The sequence below is a fragment of the Numenius arquata genome, chromosome 13 (genome assembly GCF_964106895.1).
Source record: "Numenius arquata chromosome 13, bNumArq3.hap1.1, whole genome shotgun sequence".
NCBI classification, from domain to species: Eukaryota; Metazoa; Chordata; class Aves; order Charadriiformes; family Scolopacidae; genus Numenius; species Numenius arquata.
In genome coordinates, this window is record NC_133588.1 from 11,203,145 (window position 1) to 11,221,921 (window position 18,777).

Consider the following 18,777-nt stretch of genomic DNA (forward strand, 5'->3'; position numbering starts at 1 on the left):
TGTTGTATATTCCTTAGGAATGATTATTTTTTCTCTCTGATTCATTTTATCTTAAGATATTATGAAGATTTCAAAATTGATTTGAAGACAGGTGAAGCCAACTTGACTCAGATCTACCTGCAGGTACTGTCTATTTTAATACTGGTTTCTAAGCCACAGTGACTTTATGTTTCTTTTTTTGGAGAGATTTAGATGGCAGAGGATGATTCTGTTAAATTCATTTTTATTGTTGTTTACAGGAAGCTCTCGATTTTATTAGCAAGCAGCAGGCCAGCCAGCAGCCGTTCTTTTTATACTGGGCAATTGATGCTACCCACGCTCCTGTTTATGCCTCCAAACATTTCCTGGGCACTAGTCAGAGAGGACTGTAAGTCTTGTTTTTGTGGGTGCTGGGTTTGTTGGTTTTTTTTTTAATTAATACCTCATGCTGCAGAAACAGAAAATCTAAGCAACATTTATTAGATCCAAGTATCTAGATAATTTCTCAAAAGTGTATGTGTGCTGAAATACATTGGTTAGTGAGGACTTTGCTTGGATTGTTCTTTAATAATTTTGCTAAAATCTGAAATAAAGATCGTGTGACTAAAATGAGGGAGAAGGGGGAGTCTAAGCTCCTTTGCCAGTTGTGTGAGTAATGAAGTGCTGCATGTGGCACAGATGATTTTTTGGAAGGCTTTCGTACGATTAGTGCCTGTTTTAAAAGCCTATAAATCAGACTAGCAAGTAGAAAACCATGCATGAAAAACTCAATTTACAGGAGGCAAAGAGCTCTGTAGATAATTGTGAACCCTGCTTCTGAGATTGCACTTTCAAACCAGCATCTATAAGCAAAACTACGTTATTAGCTTCAGTCTATGGCGAAGTGGCTTTGCCTATATTTGAGAACTTTATAGCTAAATTTATATCACTTACTGGTCTCTGTCCAAGAGTGGATCCCATCAGAATGAATTCTGACTCTTAATACCCAAGGGAAGTTGCTCTCTCCAGGTAGGGGACAAGGGTTTAGCAGTGACAGTAAAAAACTTTATTACAGTACCTGATGCAAAAGAAGTGTTTCTGCAGCACAGGTATAAATTAACGTCCACTAAAAGCGTTGCAGCTGATGGCAATGCATTATGCTGCGTGACACTTTTCCTCTTTTGCTCCCTTTAATGTTTTGCATCTACTTTTACCTCAGATATGGGGACGCTGTGCGAGAAATTGATGATAGCGTTGGAAAAATCCTAAAACATCTTCAGAAGCTGGGTATCAGCAAGGACACTTTTGTGTTTTTCACCTCTGATAATGGGGCTGCTCTCATTTCAGCTCCTAAACAAGGTGAGTCTCAGATGAACAAACCTGGGCTGGGGTTGTGAAATCAAGGCTTAAGTCTCCATGTTGGTGGGTGGGGGGGTGTGCATAAAGAGACCTGTACCTGGAGTTTTCCCTTCTGTAATAACGAGAAGCCTCAAAATTCAGAGCATTTATGTTTAGAGTTAGCTTATGTTCATTGCTTCTGGTCACTGTTGGAGGAGATACTCTTGGCTAACTGGACTTTTGGCCAAACCCAGTCTGGTTGTTCACCTGTGTGCATTTCCACTTTGTGCTCCACTGTCAGAGGGCGAATATTTTTTAATTTATTTAGGACCAGGCACAATAACTTAGCAGGGTGTTTACTCTCCATCTGCCAAATGCATATTTCAGCTTTCTGAGTAATTACAGAGACCTCAAGAGATCATCCTTCTTTAGCTCTCGTGAAAAATAGCAAGAAGAAAAAATATTTTTGTTACTTCACAAGTTTTCTTTTGTTTATATGATTGTTTCTCTCAAACAGAGTCATTGCAAATTGATTTTTATAACCCACTCTCTTCTGTTTGGAGGCAGGCTGTCTCGTGGTTATTGGACCACAGAGCAGGGAGTATCCTGAGCTCTGATTTCAGCTGAGCTGCTGTGTTTGACTTTGTGTGACCTGGAATCAGTCACAGGACCTCCCTGTTTGTTCCTCAGCAAGCTTAGCTATGAGGCTGTGTTAAAAACCCAGACGTTCCTGCAACACACTTGCTATCTCTAAGAGTGAACACTTAGGGAATGCATTATTATTTTTCCCGTATCTGCATATAATAGTGCTCTGGTACTTTAAAAGGATTATGAAAAAAAAATATTATTTCTGCCTGAAAGTGTCAGATATCCTTTAGTTATAAACAGCAGTTAACATCCTTAAAGGGAAGGAAAATGCCAGCGAAGTATTTTCTGTTTGTTTGGGTTTTGGTTTTTTTCTTCGTTTGGTTGTAGCAAGTTGTGTTTAACTGTCACTTTCTCCCTGACCTGAAACGACACTCCTAAAATTTAATCATAAAGAGATATTTAAAAAAAACCTAACACAAACCCAAACAAAACAATAACAAAAACACCCACCAAAACAACTCTGGACATGTTATTTGAAGAAGCATTCCTGCAGAAATGAAAATTAATTTGAAACTAGCCTAAAAAGTTCCTAGTTGACAGTGTCTCTTTGAAAGATGGTATTCATATATCGTGGGTTTTATGGCTTCTTTTCTCTCTAGGAGGAAGTAATGGTCGTTTTCTGTGTGGCAAACAAACCACCTTTGAAGGTGGCATGAGAGAGCCAGCTATTGCTTGGTGGCCTGGACACATACCTGCAGGAGGGGTGAGTATCCGCTTTTAAAAATTCTGATCGGTCTTAAGTGGACTGAAGTGAATGGCATGGTACTCGCTGGGCTCAGTGGGCTTTGGATCAGACTTTTAACATGTCCATGTCAGTCTACACGCCCGTCTAAATAAGGAGCTGAATGCTGCCCGTAGAGAACAATGCCATTCCTGTTCATTATTGCAAATTTGCATCTAGAGTGTCTATGATTAACACTTCCGTGAGCACCGAGTGGTCTGGTCTTTTTGTCTTCCTGCTCTATTTAAACCCTTAAGTCTTTTGGACCACAGTATTTTCAGTGGGTTACATGTTTGAACAAATTGCAGTATAAAGACCCGTTGCTAATGTGTGTCCCAGTCTAGAGCAGGAGTGTGTTGCCCACACGCGCTCTCTGTACCCTGAAGTATCAAGTGATTTGACCCTCACGGCTCTCACTTTCATGTTTGATAAAAGTTCCACTAGGGGAGGTCTAGATACCAGACTATTGCTCTTTCCTGCCTGTACACAAATTCAGATATGATCACTTCAAAATAATCCTCCAGTGGCACTACCAGCCTCTCTTGTCCCAGTTCTCATTAAAGAAAGATGCAATCAATTCTTCTGCAGGCAGGGTTCACAGTAAATAATACGGATTCCCTCCCCTTTGTGAGCATCTCTCATCCCTGAAGAAAGTGATACTTCATTAACTGGGCACTGTTCTTAAGACTGTAAACTATTCATAAATAAAACATTTTTTCTAAGTTACATTCCTTTTCAGTGGTTTAATTGAGTTGGGATAATGATAATTTATCATTTACATTTAGGAGGAAGCCGTCAGATAGCTTAGATCTGCAGCTGAGGGCAGGAGGGGAGTTTGGTTTCATCATTTTTAAAGAGTTCACAAAATCTACTAGGGATGTTTTATTATTTTTTTAATTTGCAATGAAAACAGTCTTTTTGTTTAAATTTAAACATTTCCATGAAGCCTTTACAAGCCAAGTTAAACAGCCTTGGGCTAGCATACGAGAACATGAAACTGAAGCTGACTGTTTTGTTTTCCATGTCCAAACTGAATAATGTGCTAAAAGTAAACATGCATTATAAATGGGGACAAGTAAATACCAAATTTAAAAATTCTTTCCATTGTAGTAACTCTGAGGATAATTAAGAACACGAGTAGAGAAATCATTGTGCCGGCTTCTTTTTTTAACTGCAAGTGGCTGGTGCCCCTCTCTCAGGTAGTCTTTTGCATGTAGTGCAGCAGTGAAGCTTTATGTGGTGCAAAGCATTCTCGGTAGCCTGGTGTGATGTATGGCTTCCTGCTTGAGGCCACAAGTGAAGCTGCTGTTTGAATTCCTGCGAACAGTCATTTCTGTGCAGAATTAATGTGTTTGCACAGAAGGGTGGACTGACTGATGCTGTACTATCATGAGCCCATGCGTGCTCAGTGAGCTGAGAGTGTGCTGAAGGCTTATTGGGCAGGTATGTGCCCGAAAATCCCCTCCTCCACCGCTGCTGATATCATCCTTGGCACTTAAGCACGTGCTTAACTTTAAATCCTTCCTACCCTGGGCTCCGGTTGACGATGCTGTCTGCCAAGTGTCTGCACGTGCAGGTGTTACGCTCCCAGATGTCCTCTGGGATTCTACTCGGGTACCTTGAGAAGCCTGTTCTGAACTCTGTCCCCAGGATGTGCTCCGAGTTAGACCCACACACACGATGCTATTGATAAGTAAACATGTGATAGCTACTTATATGTCTTTTCTGCTTGTATTCTTGCCATCGAGGCTCCAGCACTGGTACCCACAGCAGCACTGACCACAGGTGAGAGGTTTGGCATTGCTTCTGTGTAATACAGCTCATGCTACGTTGGCCAGGAGGGCACCTGTAGTTGTTGCTTCATAATTGCCTCTTTTGCTGACATAGTAAGTGAAGAGACACGTATTTGCTAGTACATTTTTGGCTTCTTTTCTGTAATTTGCAGAGTCTGTAGCTTCAACACCTTCTTGACTGCGAGTTTAAACTAGTCAGCCTCAGCCCTCTCTAGTCCAAGAATCTGTAAAATGTGGGAAAACTGCTTCAAAGTCTCTCATTGCTCTTTCTTTTCAAACGAGTTGAAGGAAATAAAGGCTTGGGGAACCCTGGACCAGGCTGGAAGCAAAGAGCTTCTCAGGAGTACCAAGCATAAAGCTGAAGGGTCAACTCCTCCTTCCTGCGCTGGGGTTCCTCCCAGTGCAATGGTTGCTCTTTCCCAGCTGTGGACATTTTGAGGAGCAGGCAGAAGGCCAGCAGCCGTTTCAGTTGGCACAACTGCAGCTGGAAAAAGAGGACTTGTGTCTCTGGCCAGTGAAATCCAGTTATTGGGTGGAAGGGTCATTCTGCTGATGGGATCTGGCAGTTTATTAATAAACTTATTGATATATAGAGTAGGGTTTTTTTTGTTTCTGTTAAAGGGTGCATTTGTTTGCTGAAATAAAGGAGTACCTTTTTATTTAAACAAAAGAAGTTAGGTGACAAGATTGTGACCATTTAACAGGGTATTGATAGAGGTCAGGATAATTGGTGCAGTTGGCTGATTTGCAGATTTTTGGGGGAAAGGGATGCCTCGGGAGTGCGTGTTGCTCTTGGCATCAACATTCAGTTAATTCTGGTCCCCCATCAGGAATATTTATTCACATACAAACAGCCTTTCTGCAGTTTCCTCCTCAGCTACGTTTTCCAGGTGAATTCACAACAAATCAGCATTTCAACATTCCCCACATCACATCTGCCTTCTGGAAGGATCCAGCTGGAAAAAAAAAAATCATATTCTGTTGGTATTTGAATCCTCCTCCTCCTCTCCCTCCTCTCTTCCCTCACCCTCCTCCCCTTCCTCTCTCATGCCTGCTTCCTGAAGGAGAAAAGAACATATCAACCCAAAGACAGCATTGCAACCTTTTCTTCGCTATCGCCCATGGGGCGCAAATTGAAATTGAATTAGACAGGGATATCAGGTCTGCTCGCTGTGATAACTGTAAAAGGATTTTATTTAAAAACACCCTGACATTTGTTCACCCAGTTTCAAATATTTAGCTTTCCTCCTTTCCATTCCTGGCGGGGGCGACTTTATTAATTGTCGCCTTTGATTCAGAGTTAAAGCTTGAAAGCACTGATAACAGCAGTGGTGACTATTTCTTCCAGCGACGTGGCCCACAGCAAAAGGATTTCATTTTCTTAAAGACGTTATGTGTATACTGAGAGTTTATTAAAAAGAAGGGGGGGAAGGAGGGGGGAAAAATCCTTTCTTACGTGCGTAATACCGGCTGTTTCTCACTGATACGAGCAATATCTGATCTCACTCTTTTTTATATATTATTTATTTTCTCTGGGCTGTTGCCCTCTCTGGATTTTTCTTTTTCTTTTCTTAAAAAAAAAAAAAAAAATGGGAAAGGCAACTAGAATGAAAGAGCACTGTTGACAGGAGAAAATGGTAATTTTTTTATTTTCCTCTGAAAATACTTCAAAGTTTTATATAAATATTAACCTTTTTTTTCCCCACTTCTTCAATGTGGTGCTGCAGAGCACAGATAAATCCAAGTGGCTGTGGCATGGGCATTTAATTTCCTTAAGAAGTTTTCTCTGCTTCACGGAAAAATGTTGTCTGAGACCAGAAACGTAATTTGATGATTAAAGAGAGTCATCTACATCTGGTTATGGTTAATAAGGGCCAGTACAAGAAGACCATGGTGGCCCCACAGGATTGTCACAATGCGATGTATAAATTAGGTGATATTAGAGGCATGAGTCTCAGGTCAGCGATTGCCTCTTGCTGCCTGTTATCAAAAGATTGAGGCGAGGGAATGGAGCCACATTTTGTGACTTTTGGATTTGCCTTATAAATTCAGAGAGACCTAATTACAAAAAGTCTTGGACACCAGTTTGCCCGCCTGCTTCTGACATAGCAGTTGTCAGGGAGCAGGCGTGTGCCAGACCTCCTGTTTATTAGACTCCGAGCTCTGCATATGGTGTTCTGCTGACCCCGCAGCTCTCTGAAGGCATGCTCGGGGTAAATTAGCTGGCAGATGAGCCTACGAGGGACTGAGCATCTTTGCTGAGATGCTGAGCACTTGTAATCCCCTCTGACTTCAGAGGGAGTGCAGCGTTCCCAACACCAGTGGCTCATGAGGGTGGCTCTCTAAGCTGGGAGCTGATGGTTTAGTTTGGGGTTTGTTTTTTGAATGCATGGCGTTTTTTTTTAATGTCGGTCCTTTTCGAGTGCACATCGGAGACCAGAGAAGAGCCTGTGTGAGGTGACAGTCCAAGGAGCACGCAGCACTGTCTGCAACAGCTAATCCCGTGGAGGACACAGTCACCTTTGGTTCTGTGTTTGCCAAATGGCCCTGGGGAGAGCAAGAAGCAGGGTTACCCCATCAGAGGACTCAGTTCTGTGTCCTTCTCCACAGTTGTGTGTGTATATGAAGATTCCCATCCTTTTCTCTATGCAGAGAGGGAGCTTCATGTATATATCTGCTTTTTTGTGAGGGATTTGTGGGCTCATCTCTTATTTGTCACTGCCTACAAGGACAGGCTGAGCACGTCCTCTTTCAGGCTGCCTGCTACAGCAATGTCCGTGAATAAGGCTTAACCTCAAATGCCCGAGACCTTCTGCAAGATCTATTGATCTTGGTTGACTGATCCAACTGCTTTCCTGAGCAAGGGTTTCCATGGTCAGGCTTCCCCTTGTGCTTAGAGCTTTGCACTTTGATCTCTTCTTAAGAGCTGTGGAAGTGTTCTTGTATGCAGCTTTAATATTATTGTGTTATTGTGTTCCTGCCAACACCTTTTGATGAATGAAAGCCATTAAAAATGAAAATTACTGTAATCAAGTAATGTGATATTGTAATGTTAAACTTGTAATCAGTCCCCTGCATGTTGCTTTCTCCAGTTTCTTTTTTTTAAAGTTGTTAATTCTTCCTTTGTGTTGACTTTTTTCAGCCCAGCCTCTTAATAAAAGGCTTAGTGTCCCAGCAAAAATGGCATTTTTCCCTTCTGTTTTATTTTTCTAGAGCCAGCATTTTGCAAAAATTCATTTATCATGTAATCATTTGTTGTCATATTTAAATAATTAGTGTCAGCTTACAGGCTGGGGGTCTGTTTGTGAGTAAAAAGAGGATTCGGAGATAAAAAGTCGTTGATAGTCCCAGCATCGTAATGTTCACACTGACAATTGCAAGGCTGCTGCTAGGACTTGGATTTCAGTCAGAAAGTGCTTCTGTACTTACAGATGTGGGCTTGTATCCAATGGCTTCTTGTCTCCGGGCAAGTGGTGCGGCTGAAAAGGCTCTTTTCATGTTGCATCTTGTGCTTGTGCATCCTGGTGCAAAACAGTCTTGCTTTTGATTTGAATGTATCTGCTTCAATTTAGTGTGCCGCTCGCTAATTAAACATCCTACAGCAGATAACTGTAGCATACCACAAGGAGGATGGGAGCAAAGACTCAGAAAGAATCAGTCAGAACAGACTTTTGAGATTTTTAAAATATAAATTATTAAGACCAGAGAGATAAGTATGGCTTCCAATTAAGGAAGGGGAAAAAAAAAAAGCAAGGGGGATGGGGGTAGGAAAGAAGCTTGCACATCTCCATTGGAGCCAAAACCAGATGTTTTTCTCCCTTATTAAAATATATACTAAAAATACCACAACTTTACAGTTCTTGAATTGTTGGAAATGGTTTGCAGATGAAGTAATCGGGCTCTTTTTGTTATTATCCATCTATCCCTGTGCTTTCTGGGAGCTCTCTTAGGGTATTCTGGACTCCAGAGAAGACCTGGAGAGGGAACAAATCAAGGACTGGTGTTTTTCTTGGTTTAGTGCTGATTTTTCAATCTACAAATGACTTGGAATTTGCTAAATGAAGTTGAACTCTGCAAAAACATGCTCCTGTAAGTGCATGCATAGAGAAGTGGTAAGAAAGAAAGGAAAATGAAAAAATGATCCATAGTTCTTCATTTACAGGGAGCATTTGCATTTGGTTCATCTCCTTTATTATTTTGATGGGAGGTTTGTTAGTGACTGCAGCACCGTAAAGGGAGATAGTCTCATAAGATGCTTAGCAGAGAAGGAGGTTCAGGAAGCAATACTTCTGCTTTGGAAACCAGCCTGTTTCGTTTTAGCTTTTACTGAAGGTCTTCTTGCAAATGTGTTTCTGTTGATTTTTCAGGTCAGTCATCAGCTGGGCAACGTGATGGATCTCTTCACCACCAGCCTCTCCCTGGCAGGACTGCAGCCTCCCAGTGACAGACAGATTGATGGCATCGACCTTTTACCTGCCATCTTGCAGGGCAAGCTAATTGACAGGTTAGTTATGAGCCCGGAGCTCCGACTCTTGCCTCCAAAGTGGAGTCATGCCAAATCTTGGGTTATTTTTTAAATCAAGTTTACAGCAATGTTTTATAAACTGAATTGATGCATCTTTGCTCCTGCTCAGTGAGGTGGAGCTTTACACTATGTGCTAATTCTCTGGTGGAGAAAGCAGAGGTGGGATTTCCTGACATGTGGCATGTTGCCATACAGTGGAGTCTGGGGACAGATGAAAATGTCAGGGGGTTAGCAGGGATCCCTGGAACAACATATGGCAATAGGGGAGATAAAAGCCTGAGAACTGTAGCCTGGGTAGGGGAGAATACATTATTTATTACTGGAAAAACATCCAAGAGTATATGCTGGGTCTTTATAGCCCCTGCTTGAGAGAGGTTGGGGGATGAAGGCTGGGCTGCTGCGGGTGATCACCTCCTCCCAACGTGTTGTTTCTGTGGATGCTTTTGCAAGAATAGATTTGGGTTAAAGACCAGGAGTCTTTTTGGGCATGGAGGGGTGCTGCCAGCTGTTGGGTACAGGCACTAAGATTTGACAGTAGATATCCTCGGATCTCTCAATGGAAGGGTTGGAGGTCAGGAGGGGTCTTGTGGTTATGATTTTGATGAGGAATTTGGCAGACCAGGAAATCTGAATACAAACGTATTCTTTGTCTGTGAGGTAGCAAGGAAATATACGCGTGGAAAACATATTTGAGTTCTTTTCTGTGTTGGATGTAAGCCTTTGTTCCATAAAATTGCTTTTGTGCCTGTTAAGCAAAATCATTGCTTATAGTATTACCTGAGAGCTCAGCCAGTGGCTTACATGGGGCGTTGCAGGTTCCTCAAACACAGCTTATCCCATCTTTACTTCTGAAAGTTTGTGAAGTTGCTTTGTTGTTTTAAAAGCGAATTTCATTGTGGTCACCAACACCTTGGAACCGCTACTGTTTGTGTTACAATAACAGTCACTAAGGGCACACGGTGGCTTTTCCTTCTTTTTTTTTCCTTCTTTTTTTCCTTCTTTTTTCCCCCTCCTTTTTTCTTTTTTTTTCTTCTTTTTTTCTTTTTTCTTTTTTTCCTTCTTGTTTTTTAATTTTTTTTTTCCCTTATTTTTATTTTTTTCCCCCAGACCTGATCAGGTCACAGTTCCTACAGTCCCCAAAAACTTTGTAGGTGATGCAGTTCTCGTGTTCTTTCAAACTAAAAAAGGAAAAGGTGAATAGGGAAAAAAGAAATCCGTAGTAGCAGAATTTTGAGTATAAGCCGTAATCTTCTTTTTTTTTTCTTTCAAAGATGGAAAATATATATTTAAAAAAAAAAAAAAAAGCAAAAACCTAACCCCCACACCTTCACTCAAAGGGGCACATACAAGCTTGTCAAATAGTGTTATTGACAGTGAAAAGGAGACTGTCGTATTTTTTGGTATGTTTGTTTGGGCTTTTTATTTTGTTAATGGGACTGGTTTAGATCAGAATCTGCATTTTGGCAGATATCTCAAGCTGCCTTTATTTCACCAGGTGCGTTAAGGATGCAGGAATATGCACTGCTGGCAGCAAGTGTCCCCTTTGTTCACAGGCAGTTCCTGGTGACAAAGGAGAAAGGCTCATTGTTTATGCAAGGAACCTGCAGGGGAGGCTACAATTTTAAAATAGAAGAGATCTAAGGCCACTCCTGACATTCAGATGTGGAGATTTTAATCTTATCTTGTATTTAGGGACTGTTTTTCAAGGTGGCATAACCGGAGTGAGTAGGTTTTGCCAAGTGGTATCTCTGAGTGAAAGACAAAGATGTATGTACTCTACCTATAGTGATAAACGGCTTCACGATCCCACCCTGTCAGCAGCCTGAAACAACTGGAGAGAAGAGCTGACTAAGTCTGATGTCCTTGTGTGACGAGCTGCACCAACAAATCAAACCTCTCTCCTGCAGAGAGTACGTTTCTGTAAAAAATTTGTACTGTTCCCTCAAGAAACAAGAGCGTGTTATTGGGGAAACCAACAGAAACATTGCTGGGATGCCCAGCATGTACATGGGTGCAGATCAAATGCTCTGAGTAAAGTGCATTTCTAAAATGTATTTTTAATTAGGAGAACCTGGGGGGAAAAAAAAAATGCAGTTTTCAGTGGTATGTTTAGATGATGCAAAGGGAGGTTTTGGGGAAAAAAATGAACAGAAGTTAAAAATAAAGCATGTCTGGCTGCCGGGTTTTTCAATTCGGAGTTTTTCTGAGATGTCATCCAGCACAGGCCAGCATCTGGTATCCTCCCCGGCCACCCTGTCCGTGTGACACTAACGGCACATAGCTTAGTGCTGCCGTAACGAGGAGGCTGAGCATCACATAGTCTGTGAATCCCCGTTTCTCTCTGATGCACACACACGCCACTTCTGAGACATTTGGTGTTTAAATCGGCACGCTCTATAGGAAATAACAGGGTCTGATAGTTCAAGGATTAACAATCACTGGCAGCCAAGCTGTATAATGTTTCATTTTTTGCACCATGTGAGCTCTCAACTTGATGAACACTTTAAAAAATGTTAATTGAAAACCTTGCAGTGGAGACTATTAGGAGGCAGCCTGTTTCTGACTGATAGCCGAATCGGAAGTCAGACGCCATTGAAGTGTTTGTCTCCCTTATCAGCGTGGCTGCCTGCGGCAGTGGCTGCCCAGGCCTGCGGCGGTGGCTGCCCAGGCCCGATGCGTTGGTGTTTCTCATGCAGTTTTGCTCTCCTTCTCAGGCCCATATTCTATTATCGTGGCAACGAGATGATGGCGGTGAGGGTCGGGCTTTACAAGGCTCACTACTGGACCTGGAGCAACTCCTGGGAGGAATACAGCAAGGTAACAGGACACCCACCTGCGCCCTGGTATCGTTCGTTTTCCTGGGGAAAAATAATCCTTTAAAACAGAGTTTTAAATTGGGGAATGTCACTGTGCACTTGCAAGCCAGCCTTTTATTCTCAACTGCAAAATCTAAGGGTACTGTGTCACAGCACCCCTCTACTGAAGCCAGAGACAAGCAGAGGAAAATGAGCAAAATTCGAGTTGTTCTGAGGGTGCTTCCTTTAATCAGCACTTAATGCCCCTTCTTTCCCTGCTGAATTCTGAGTTTTCATGTGTACCTCTACAAAGTTTGGAGTCCGATGCCAAATTGATCATGTATCTCACAATACCTAGTACAAAAGACCTGTGCCCTGAACTGTTTAAATGGAAAAGGGGTGGGTTTGTTAGTGTGTTGGTTTTTTTTCTTGAAAGGGAAAAGGAAAGCCGTAGGAACCACACAGTGGAAAGAACAGCAGTTGTTGAAAACAGTAGAGTACATGTGTTTAATCTATTATCAGCACTTTTGCAAGCCCATATCACTCTATAAGATGTAAAACATTTTATTTGCCAAATAAGCACAGCTTTTGTAATTTCCTGGCTGATCTTCTCACAATGGGATGTTAAATGCTATTATTTTGCTTCTTTTGTATCTTTCTTGCCTCAGACTTGGGTATTAAACTCTGGGGCATTTCTTGAATGGCAGGTTCACACATGTGCCTTGCTGATTATACCTTTAGACATGAACTAAATGCATTATGGCACACCTCTCAGCAATTTTGACAGCAGGCTGGTATTGGGGAGGGACTGTTTGTATGATTTATTTTTTTTATGTTTGTTTTTTTTTTTTAAACTTATGGTGGGTCCTCAAGGCATCACAGGTGCAGAAATAAGTGTGGTGACATTTGCGGATGTAAAAGTGCAGGGTTTCTTTTCATGGGGATGTCCTGGGGGTAGAAGGAAGCGTCAGCTCCAAGGGAGTAATTTACATTCAGGGCTGTAAATACGTTTTTTTTCTATTTTAAAGACTGTAATGCTCCAGGAGTCAAAGTTTCTGTTTTACACAGGGTAAGAAGGAAAGTTGGCTCCAGAAATGCATTGCGCGCTCCGTCTCAATGCTAATTCTACACAGCTAAAATGAGATAATGTATTTGTCTAGGTTAGTATGCAAGTAAAACCCATATATTACATGTGCCACAGCATGGATGATTTTTCCCTGTGTGAGAGACTCTGAGAGCTTGTATGTGCGTGCCTGTGGGTACACGCACAGGCTCAGAGGCATGCTTTTCCCATGTGCGTGGAAGATAATGTCACACATGGATAATTGCTCTCCGTTGCAATATAAGCACATACACACACTTACATACCTAGTTGGGAAATAAATAAACGTCAACGTTGATCTAAAGTGATTTGTACATGTCTGAGTATGTGTGTAGTCATGATAATGGGGACCAGTTACTCATTTCAAAGGCTCTCCTACTGTGAGCAATGGCAGTTGTGCAATTAAGGAATGTTTCTTTCTTTCTGAGTCTTTGTTTAACTACTGTCTGATAAAAGTCAGCAATTATACTGTACATCAGAGAGATGATTAAAAATTCACTTGCTTTCCTGCAGCTTGTATCACATGTGGTTGATGTGGGTAAAATTGGAGCACATTAGTGGACAGACCAGCCATTAACAACATGCAGAGGAAGCTGAGGCTGAAATTTGTTCCAGTTCTTCTCATGTCCTCAAGCCGTTAATTAGAAGCCCTGCAAGTTTAAAAATAGAAATAAATCAGAATGCAGAACAGTTCCACAGTTCTGAGTCCTGTTTTAGGAGTTTTGCGAACTCACCTTAGGACACAGTTGCCTCTTTCAGTGACTGGTGTTCTCAGCTGTGTTCATATTGGACTATGGTTTTGCTGCCAGAATCAAAAAGGCCAATTGGTTTGCTAATTTCATTTGAAAAACATTTAAATACATGCACGTATGTGGCATTAGGAATCTGACTGTCGGCAGGTTTGCTGTTCAATAAGTTTGATTTGCCATCCTGGTAGAACTTCAGCTAATGAGGCTTTGTTAATTGTATGATCTTTTGCATGGGTTCTTACCTTATTGTGAATCCAATGTGATGATTTATTAGACTCTCAAATGTGAAACTCTTCCTGCGTGAAGGTCCAAACGCAGACCTGGAATAAACAGACATATCTGGTTGACGTGCCATCCATTTGAAAGAGGTCTGTAGTTGGCCAAATGTGTCAAAACAGCTGTCTGCAAATTTTTAAGAGGTTTGTTTTATGGGTAGCTGAGTATCTCATTATTGTGACAGATACGTGGCACGTTTTAGCCAAACCTCCTTTCATTTTCAAAATCCCCTTGTTAATTGGCAGTGTGGGAAATCATTGATACAGAAAACTTGCACTGTTTTTAATCCACACTTTGTGCATTTTTGTTTGACTTGTAGATGAGATTATACCATTAAAGCAGCCAGAACCACATTTTCATGTTGATGTTGGAAAATGTGAAATTAGTGCATGTCCTGGGTCTGTTTAGAACTACCAGGTCTTTCAGGATTAACTAAAAAGAATGTGTGCAATTTTGGCCTCTAACCTGGAAAGCTATGCCTTTGTATGCGGTATAAGTTAGTTAAGTAATAAAGTATGTATATACAAATAAAAATGTACCAGAGAGAAGCAGCTTACAGAAAGCAAAGCCTAGGAAAGCATAACAAGGATATGAATGCTTCTCTCCATATGGGAGTTGGAATATTTACACTGGAAAGATCCCATGCAAGCAGTACACAGGTTTACAGTCGTCTTAGGCTCCCATGACATTAACGTGTCCTTACTGGTCTGCATCCTCTGCCTCATGGCCTGGGATTAAAATTTGTCTTCTTTCACAAAGCTTAAGTGTGGTGTTCTGTTGTTCCTATTTTTTTGCTTGTATATTTGCTTTTTAACCCCCAAGCAATTTTTTTTCCAGTCTGACTCCTCTCATGAACTCTTGGAGTCTTTTCTGCTGCCTTAACTTGATTACTTGGGTAACTTGCATTCTTGAATGGTTAGTCTCTTGAAAGCATAAAGGGAAGGCTCACTCAGCTGAAGCAAGTGAGGGTCAGCGCTCTGTGGGACATCTTTCCTGTAGATCGCATAGGACACTTATTTGGGTCTGTTTACCTGGCTTCCGTCTCCCTTCGTACAGGTGGCTCATGTTTACGAAGTTTGACATATCTGACATTTAATAGGTGATAAATGGGACAGAGGTGGGTGAAAGGAAACTTTACTTGAAAAACATGTTTATATTTTTACATAGTTAAAGATTTTAAAATAGTTTGGTAGAGGGAGAGAAATCTTCACTCTGCACAAGCCCAGAGTCCCTATAGCTCTAGGACTGGTGGATATCAGCGCATAAGCTCTTCCACCATTATTGACCATCTTTCTTCTTGTAGCAAAAATCGGCAGGGATAAAAACAGCCACATGAGTTGTGTGTTGGAGCAGAAGTAAGAACTCTAAGGATAAACCTGGGGAGCTCCCACTCCTGTATGGCACAATCCACACAGGACTTTTACTGGAAGTCTCCTGTAAAATGCTGTATTTGTTGCTCTCATCATCCATCCTTTCAGCCTGTAAATCGTTCTTGTTCATTACCAAATTTGAACTGGATTGCAGAGTGAATGACAAATAATGCAGGCAAACTTGGCATCTCTGTTTTATTGCTACCAGTGCCCACAGCCACGACACTGGGTGCGTAGCTTTCTGTTCCTGAAATATGAACGCTCATAGTCTGCAGTGTTATGAATTATTTTGTCCGCTGGATTGAAGAGAGAAGTACATTTCATCTTCCTTGTTTGGAAGGAGAGGTTTGAAAGGGGAAAAGATGGGTATTCTCTATGGATCTGTGTAAGCAACCAGCAAGTCCTTCAGGAATTCCCTAATTTAATGCTATGTAGAGAAGGCAGGAGTGTGAGCTAGCAGGAGAAAGGAAATTTCCTTCCCTCTGCCTGCCACAGAGACTGTCCAGCAGAGAAGAGCTCTTGTGCCCTCCGAGAGCAGCGATGCAAGAAGGGGAAAAAATAATTAAGAAAAAATGTGGAAAACACCCTTTAGTTCATTGGAGAGTGGCTGATAACATCAACCTTTCTGCTGTCAGCTTAGTATCTTGTTAGTAGTCTTCAGTGGTTTTTCATGAGAGCTCCTGTGTCTTTAAATGATTGGTGTAGGTGCCTGCCAGAAGACCCTATTGTTTTAATGTAAAATGCCAAAGGGGTTATTCCTGCCGCAGTCTGTCTGATTGCCCTTCTCCTCAACGTGAAGGGATCGATAAAGCCTTTTCTGCAAGGGGGATGTGAAGTCAAGTAGAACCTCACAAATAATGACATTTGATTGTGGTCCTCTGAGCATATGAGCTAGCCATTGATCGCTTCTGCTTGAGAGCCGCTGGAGGCTTGCTGATCCTGCCCATCTTCTGGGGTCTCTTCCAGACAGTTAACACATTAGAAGCAATTTTTGTTCAACAGGGTTGAAGCTTGGCAGTCACACTTTCAGGTGTCTGGTCACTCAGAGCTCCGCTTTGGGAAGCTTTTTCCAGGAATTGCCAAGAGAGTGAGAACGGCTGCTTACCCGTGCTGTGGCAAACAGCAAGAAACAACGTTCCTGGCTTTAATTAACTGCTGTTCTTTTCTCCTTCCAATATTAATACGGTTTTGCTGCTCTGGGTTTTGTGTGGCGGAATGAGGAGACATGACCAGGAGACAGAGCCCAGATTTGCTGCGCCGCTATCAAAATCTGCAGCCGCTTGTCAAGTCGGAGGGATCTGGGATAGCGCCAGGGTGACGAATTGCCAGAGGGCTTACGTTAACACAAGTGGTGATTCCATCACTTGGCGGAGAGCCCAAACTGGCAACCGGCTGTATTTGTCTCATGTCTATATTGACATAGCATCTGTGGTCCATTTGCTCTGGAAATTAAAGCATAAGCTGTGCAACCAATAGCTGCTAGATCTTAAGAACAGAAAAACAATCCAGGTTACACCATTGCTGGGGAGCAGGGCAGAAAGACGTGCTCACTGAAAGGTTTACCTGATGTGGGAAATGTTTTTGTGGGTTTTTTTTATTTTTTTGAAAAGGATTGCTGGAATTTCTCCTACAGCAAACATTTCTTGCAGTGGTGCAAAACACTGTGCCTGTGGAAGAGACCGGGTGCAGGAGCTGAGCTATTTCTGGTTGCCATCTGATGCTCTTTTATGGGCTCCTTTAGAAGGCACAGAGCTAACATGCTCTAAATAGGATCTTCTGGTTTGGCTTTCATGCTTTTATAACTGAGGAGAAAAGATGCAAGAATTTGGTTAAACACAGGGAGTGACCTTTCTACTTTGTTTGATCAGTGTTACCTGTAAACATGCAAATTACCTTGGATAGCAGCAGCCTAAAATATTATGCATGTGCTTTCACTGGCTATTGATCCCCTGCATATTGTTATTAACAGTCTGCCAAATAAATAGCTTAAAGAAATAACAGCAGATGAAGTGGTAGTTGATTTGGGGTTTGTTATCCTGGTGGGTAGGGCAGGTATAGCTACCTCTTTGCTCTTCTCCGACAAAACACAGCTTTATTTTTGGATGAAGTTGCCGTCCTCTTGGCAGTGCCAGAAAGCTGAAACCAGTCCCTTCGTCAGCATAAATGGGGAGGGCTCCTCTGCTGCCCGTGGAACGATGTGGCTTTCGCTCCAGCTGAGAATTTGGCATATTTGCGTTTATTGTTGAAGCCTGCAGTGTTCTTGGGGTCTGTGGGGCATGTTGTCGGATCAGGCTTTTACAAGAGAAAAAAAAGAAATTGTTTAATGAAGACCAAGAAATGATCCAAAATCAAAATGGTGATGTTTAAAGTTGTCCTCTAGCAGCCTTCACCAATTGAAGCGCCTGGGAGAAGAGTACTCTTCCTCACCAGGTCTGCTGTCCTGCAGCCTGCCTGGTGTAGCAGAGCTGGAGGGCAGCTCTTTCTCTCCCATCCAAGACATAGACAAGGAGTTTTGACATCTCCCTCCACCCCAGCACCACACGTGACCAAATTTGCACACTCTCCAAGCAACCGGAGGCATTGTCCAGATGCTCCAGAATGTGTATTGTCTTGTCTTTAAATACTTCTCAAATTTCAAGCAGATTTAATTTATACTGGGTTTGCTCCAGAAAAGAAAAGCAATCCAGAGTTGGGGATCCCAGACTTTCAGCTTGCTGGTATAGCTGATGTTTCTCTTTCCATCCTGAGAACTGAAAATGCTTTGACTTACACAAAAAAAAAATAATTACATAGAGTTGTGGATGATAAATTAAGGGACAGAAGACTGGGCTCCTCTAGCTGTATCTGTAGTGAATTACCTACTCTGCTGCACGACAATGCCTTCATCAGGGGTATGAGGATATAATTTTACCTCTTATTTTTTGTTCATTTGTTCATGAGCCGGTAGAAAATATTTTTTGCTGCCTGTAGGTTGAATATTGGCGGTCATATGGTACATAAAAATAATAATAGTCAATTTTATTTGTGGAGCTAAACTTGAAAGGCCTTAGAAATTTCAAGGGTGGTTTCAGCCACATTTAAAGAGAGTTATTCATCAATGTCATAAAAAGGTATGCTTGATTTTTTTTTTATTTTTTACTTATTTTATTTTTTCCCCAGTAGTCTACTTTTGAAGAGGGCATTGAGTGCTTAGATTAGAAAGACAGATAGCTTCTGGCTAGTGGCATCAGGCAAGTTGTCACAGCGCTATCTTTCCTGGGAGTCTTTGGGATGTAGCCTGGGCTGTGTTCTGAAGTCTCAGCTACAAGGATTTTATAAGAAACAAAAGATAAAATATAAACAGAGCAATGTATAAACAAATACTCAAGGGACTAAAAATCTTCTTTCAAACTAAAGCTTTTGCAGCCGAAGAGCATTGTACCAATTAGCAGGCTCTTAATTAAATTGCTTGTTTGATTTGCATCCAAATTATAATTTGGATATTATGTAGGCTTTGATACCT

The 18,777-nt window shown here is 41.7% G+C and overlaps 1 protein-coding gene across 1 annotated transcript in view; it reads left to right on the forward strand.

Annotated features, from left to right (window-relative positions):
* Positions 1-18,777, forward strand: part of GALNS (galactosamine (N-acetyl)-6-sulfatase) — a 46,122-nt gene that overhangs the window by 11,075 nt on the left and 16,270 nt on the right. The window contains exons 6-11 of the mRNA XM_074158015.1: positions 57-123; positions 240-367; positions 1,178-1,317; positions 2,544-2,647; positions 8,826-8,962; positions 11,698-11,800. Coding sequence (XP_074014116.1) covers positions 57-123; positions 240-367; positions 1,178-1,317; positions 2,544-2,647; positions 8,826-8,962; positions 11,698-11,800 — 679 coding nt within the window. The remainder of the gene's footprint in view (positions 1-56; positions 124-239; positions 368-1,177; positions 1,318-2,543; positions 2,648-8,825; positions 8,963-11,697; positions 11,801-18,777) is intronic.